This window comes from Pelodiscus sinensis, chromosome 3, assembly GCF_052426305.1.
Source record: "Pelodiscus sinensis isolate ZL-2025 chromosome 3, ASM5242630v1, whole genome shotgun sequence".
Taxonomy (NCBI): Eukaryota; Metazoa; Chordata; order Testudines; family Trionychidae; genus Pelodiscus; species Pelodiscus sinensis.
In genome coordinates, this window is record NC_143054.1 from 100,635,433 (window position 1) to 100,641,432 (window position 6,000).

Consider the following 6,000-nt stretch of genomic DNA (forward strand, 5'->3'; position numbering starts at 1 on the left):
AAAAAAAAAAAATCACTCATCACCCACCTCACCAATTCAGGATTTTTTTCTATAGAAGCATAGGCCTATAGAATCATAGCAAAATGCAGGACAATGTAGCACTTTAAAGACTAACAAGATGGTTTATTAGATGATGAACTTTCGTGGGCCAGACCCACTTCCCCAGTCTGGCCCACGAAAGCTCATCATCTAATAAACCATCTTGTTAGTCTTTAAAGTGCTACATTGTCCTGCATTTTGCTTCAGCTCCCCCAGACTAACACGGCTACATCTCTATCACTATAGAATCATAGTATTGTTTCCATGGCCACCCTGCCACTACCTGTAGCTCTTCATTAACCGTGTTTAAAACTGAGGCAAAGTATTTGTTTTGGTGTTGAGCCATGTCTAGATTATCTTTAATCTCCACCCCATCCCTCTCAGTGCTTAGCAGTCCCATTTCTTCTTTCCTCAATTTATTTTTATTTATATGGCTACAGAACCTTTTACTATTGGTTTTAATTTCCTCTTGCAAGGTCCAACTCTGCTTGGCTTTTGGTAATCCTCACTAGAACTCTACTCTTTTTGATCTCCAAGAGAGCTTTCCTTGCTCATCCATGCCATCTTCCATTCCCTGTAGGCATTCTGCTTTCTCTTAATCACCTGTTTGAGATGCTTGTTCATCCAGCGTGGTCTGAAACCCCTCTCTGAATTTTTACCCTTGCTTAGGATGCAAGCTTCAGATCATTTTGGCAACTTAGACTTAAAATAAATTCTAAGCCGCCTCCAAATTCAGATTCTTGACTTCTTCAGTCCAGACAACTTTCTCAACTAATTCCCTTAATTTTTTAGAAGTTTGCCCTTTTGAAATCAAGGAAGAGTACACAGTGTGTGCTTGAATCAGGGTGATGTTCCAGTCCCGAGTCTGCTAAATTAAATCAACAGTAGAATTCCCAGGAGCCTATTGGTGAGTGCTTTGTTAAATAATGCATCTTTCAATTCAAAAACTTCCATCTGGATTCAGTAGTCCATGGACTTAGCATAACTTTCTTATTTTTTAAAAAGAAAGGTGCATTCTAGGGGACTGAGCACAAGACTAGGAGCGAAAGCCTTTCGGATTTCTATTTCCTACTTTGACACTGTCTCTGTGGCCCAGGGCTTCAGTTTTCTCTTATTATTGATAGATTAATAGATAATAATTAATAGATAACTCTCTACCTGTCTACCTCATAAGAGTTTTGTGATGATTCAGTGGCTGTATCTAAAGCCCTTTGAAAAGAAAGTGTTACAATACATATTGTGGTGATTGCTGAAATGGAGCACAACTATTGCAAAAACAGAAACAAAAGCCTTTGATCATATTGCTGAAACATTCTAAAAAAACCCTCATTCATATAAATGATTTAGATGAGATTGATCATATTGACAGATTCTAATTCTGCTGTGTGTGATTGCTATATCCTACTTCTCTGGTTGAAAAAGGGAAGAGAAAATTGAGAAGGGAATGAAAGCATCCCATCACTTCCTATCCATCCCCATTACCAATCTTAGTAAAAAGTGTGCTTATTTTAGTAATCATTACTGTTTACATTCATCATAACCACTATTGTTACTACTTGGCTGTGTCTACACTGCACCCCTTTTCCGGAAAAGGGATGCAGATTAGACACTTCGGAATTGCAAATGCCGCGGGGGATTTAAATATCCCCCGCAGCATTTGCATTTACATGGCTGCCGCTTTTTTCCGGCTTGGGGATAAGCCGGAGAAAAGCACCAGTCTAGATGTGATTCTCCGGAAAATAAGCCCTTTTCCGGAGGATCTTTTATTCCTACTTGAAAGTAATTTCCCTTGAAAGTAGGAATAAGAGATCCTCCGGAAGAGGGCTTATTTTCCGGAGAATCACGTCTAGACTGGCACTTTTGTCCGGCTTATCCCCAAGCCAGAAAAAAGCAGCAGCCATGTAAATGCAAATGCCGCGGGGGATATTTAAATCCCCTGTGGCATTTGCAATTCCGAAGTGTCTAATCTGCATCCCTTTTCAGGAAAAGGGGTGCAGTGTAGACACAGCCCTTGTGTATAAGAATTGATACTAGGTACCTTTAACATGAGTATTTTGGAAATGCCGCCTCTCAGCTTCTCAAACACTGCTCATCTCTTTAACAAGATAAATTAGACCATAGACAAAATATCACCACATTAATGACAACATAGCAGTCTACAGAAATCTGTGAAATAGTACTAGAAAAATGTCAATACATACGTATCTGCTGGTCTGGAATCACATTCCAAGTCATAAAAGACTAGCAGAAGAACTTATTAAACCATTATCAGGTATTTTTTTAAGCTTCTTGAAGAACTGGGCTAGTTTCAGAAGAGTAAAAGTGCAGATTTGTTTCCAGTCAGTAAATGGGGAAAGAGCGAGCTATCTTGGCTCGCTATACTAGGGTAATAAGCAGCCCGCAGACTGAACACAGTTCACCAGGGTTAGCCTCTGGAGGGCCACCAGTGATTTACTGTGGGTCTGCAGGTATAGCCGCTTGCATCTTTTGTTGGCTGTGGATCCCTAGGACACTGCTTCCTGCAGCTCCCATTGACTGAGAGTGGCAACCCACAGCCAACAGGAGGAGCAAGTGGCTTTACCTGTGGACATGCAGGTAAATCAAGTGCCAGCAGCCAGCCAAGGGCTAACCTTGGTGAACCATGTCTAGCCCGCAGGCTGCTTATTGTCCACCTCCACTCAACACCTAACTTCAATCCCTAATCAAGTCATGAGGTGACTAATTAAAGGAGTTTTATTCCTCAAGCAGCTAGAAGATAGAGACCTAAAGAGCAGTAAGTAGCATGGACCAGCAATGAATAAAGCATGCTAGGAAGACAGGATAACTTTCACTGCTGATTTCAGTAAACTGGATCAATGAAACCTAACACAGTAAAATAGATATTGTACTTGGATTTTGCTAAAGCAGATACACTGCTTCACAAAATTATGTTAGAGCAATTAAATCAAAGGGGCTTGAACAATGGTACTGTTAAATGGAATAAAAAACCAATCACCAAATTATGGGCAAAGCAGAATCATAAATGGCTATGACTTCATTTAATTGAGCTCAATTGTTTTAGCGAGGTCATGCAATGGTCATTGCATGACCCAACAATGACCATTGCATGACCTCGCTAAAACAACTGAGCTCAATTAAACTGTAATAAACAATTAACCATTATTAAAACATTAAACATTATTAAAATGTTGTCAGTAATGATTTCTGGAAAGGGAGATATAAATGCATGTTAATTACATCCATGCACAATACAAAGTAAAGGAGAATTGCATACACTCATGAGAGTCAAGAGAGAAAATATAAATGGACTTAAAGAGATTAGAGACATGGCAGGAATTAAATTGAGATTCAACCTGGTAAAATGCAAACTAATACATCAAAGAGAAAATAATCCAAAACCAGCTGCATAACAGCAAAGAGATTCCTGAAAAGCAGTATTACTGAGAAACATTTGGATCTAATGGCCAAAAAGTGAATTATAAGTTTGCAGTTATGGAGAACCAACCTCACGATTTGTGGGTCCAAATCAACAGTGTCGGAAAGGAACATCTGAACTGTCCCAGTATTGATTGGTTAGAAAAAATGGGCTAAAAACATACCTTAATTGTGATCTCAACTCTAAAATGCATGTAAAAATTCATGAAGGTGATGGATGGAGCGCTCCCTTCAGGTGGTGGATGGAGTTCCACCCCTTATACCCATGCCCCTTCCCCCTCATGCCCCCACCACCACCAGAGCCCTGACTTACCCCCAACCCGCACCCCTGAAACCCTAAGCCCGTGGTCTCCAACCTTTTTAGGCACGAGATCACGTTTTGCATTTAAGACCTACCTCAAACCCAAATACCCTTGCCAGGCCTCCTTTGTGCTGCTTCTCCGAGGCCCCGCCCCTGCTCACTCCATCCTCCTTCCCCTACTCTCCCTCACTTTCACCAGGCAGGGGCAAAAGGGTGAGGTGCAGGATCCGGTCTTGGATAAAGGATTTGGAGTGTGAGAGGGGCTCTGAGCTGAGCCTGGAGCAGGCAGTTGGGGTGCTGGAGGGGGTTATAGGTGCAGGCTCTAGGAGGGTGTTTGGATGCAGGAGTGCTCAGGGCTAGGGCAGAGGCTTGGGGTGTAGGAGGGGGTTGATGACTGGGGTATGATTTTGGGATGTGACTCCAGCTAGGCACTGCTTACCTCAGGAGGGTGGTGCAATGGGGGTAAGGCAGGCTCACCCCTGTCCTGGCCCTGCACCGCTCCCAAAAGCAGCCAGCAAACTCCATTTGAAGTCCTGCTGTGCCCCCTCTCTGCTCTGTAGAGATAATATACAGGCTGAGAAGGAGGGGAGGGGGGACAGACCATGACATTAGTGCCCCCTCCTCTACCTTCCCTGCCCTGCACAGAAAGCAGAGGCTCCTGAGGGGGCTGCTCCAAGGCAAAAGGCAGGAGATGTACAGCGTTGTGGGAGGGGGAAGGGAGGGAAGACAGCTAAAGTGCTAGGCCTGATAAACTGTGCCACGAGTCGGAGTTAAAAATAGCCACCCTTAAAGGGGCAGGAGACTCCCCCCCCCCCCCCCCAAAAAAATAATAGCCTTCCCTGGCCTATTATACCCACATTGCCCATGAAGTTACAGTAACTCAGAATAACAAACATTGATGGGATAAAGTAGGAAAGGGAGACAAAGACAGAATTAATATAAACTAAAAGGTGTAATTCAAGATCTGTGTTAAGATCATGCTTGGTCAACAAGAAAGTGTGAGATCAGAAAGCAGCGAACCAAAATTGGTGTCTGAAAGTAGGTCTAATTTGTGGACCAGATAAGAAGATGTGCGCTAGTCTACCTATTCTTCCTTTTCTGTGTCCTTAAAGAAAAAGATTTGAGGATGGAAATACGGAAGAATACATGAAGGCTACTGAAACAAGCTTCACCGTCAGGACTGGACCACCATCTCCTGGAACACTGGACCTTCTTCAGCGTAATTTCTGAGAGCTAGCATGACCAAACAAGAGGAGAGGAAAGGCCCTCTCTGCCAGCTGACTCCCAACTACCAGATGGGATGAAACAGGATTAGATTTTAAACAGCAGCAGCTCCAGTCTAACTTCTCTTTTCCCCACAAGGAGAATATTTGCCATCTTTGATACCATCTGAGACTGCCAAACAAGAGGAGGTGAGGGGCACCTTCTAAAAACCTCTCTCCTGCTGAAGGGAAGGGGAACATGGGGTGGAATTAAAATGAAACTTACATTCATTACATTTCAAATGCTTTAACAGTTTTTCCTTCTTGTCTTTATCTTTAAAAGAAAGTTTAATGGGCTTTTAATGGTGTGTTTGCCCTGGTACTTGGCAGACTGTATTAACAAACCTTAAACTTTAACATGGTTGAGTGCTGCACAGAGACTGGGTTACGTTAACAGTTAGTCCATGTGTTCTATCTAAATTTACAGAACAGATTCCACTCTTGGCAGAGATCTGTGGCAGGTGGGGTTTTTCAGTCTTCATTCCTGCTGCCAGAGAGGATAAAAACTGGACAGATGATGAGCTTAACTCATCCAGATCTTTCTGCTGGAGGAGATGATGTGATCAGGCCCTGAGTGGATGAGTTAGTATGCTCACCTGGGGTGAAGAAGAAGAAGAAGAAGAAGAAAAAGAAAAAAGAAAGAAAAAGAAGGAGGAGGAGGAGGAGAAAAAACAACCAGGAACACCACATCTCAGCCTGAGTTAGCTGAGCCAGGGCAGGCCCACCAATAGCAATTCTGGGCCCCAGGGCAGAACAGTGAATGAGAGCCCCCCTCCCTGCCCACTCACAAGCTGCACCAATGTGGATGCAAATCATTTGGGTGGCGCTGCACCTGTGCTGGCTGAGAGTTGAGCTCTGCGTGTGGGAGGGGGTACAGGGTTCAGGATCTTGGTGGGAAGTTGGAGGTGGGATGTGGGCTCTGGGCTGAGGTAAGAGGTGCAAGAGGGGTGGAGGGAGGGTTGG

General features: G+C 43.5%; 1 protein-coding gene across 1 annotated transcript in view; it reads left to right on the forward strand.

Moving 5' to 3' along the window:
* ARFGEF3 (ARFGEF family member 3) overlaps positions 1-5,341 on the forward strand; it is a 139,981-nt gene extending 134,640 nt beyond the window's left edge. The window contains exon 35 of the mRNA XM_075924277.2: positions 4,888-5,341. Within this exon, the coding sequence (XP_075780392.2) occupies positions 4,888-5,005 (118 nt within the window). The 3' untranslated portion in view covers positions 5,006-5,341. The remainder of the gene's footprint in view (positions 1-4,887) is intronic.
* Positions 5,342-6,000: the final 659 nt, after the last annotated feature.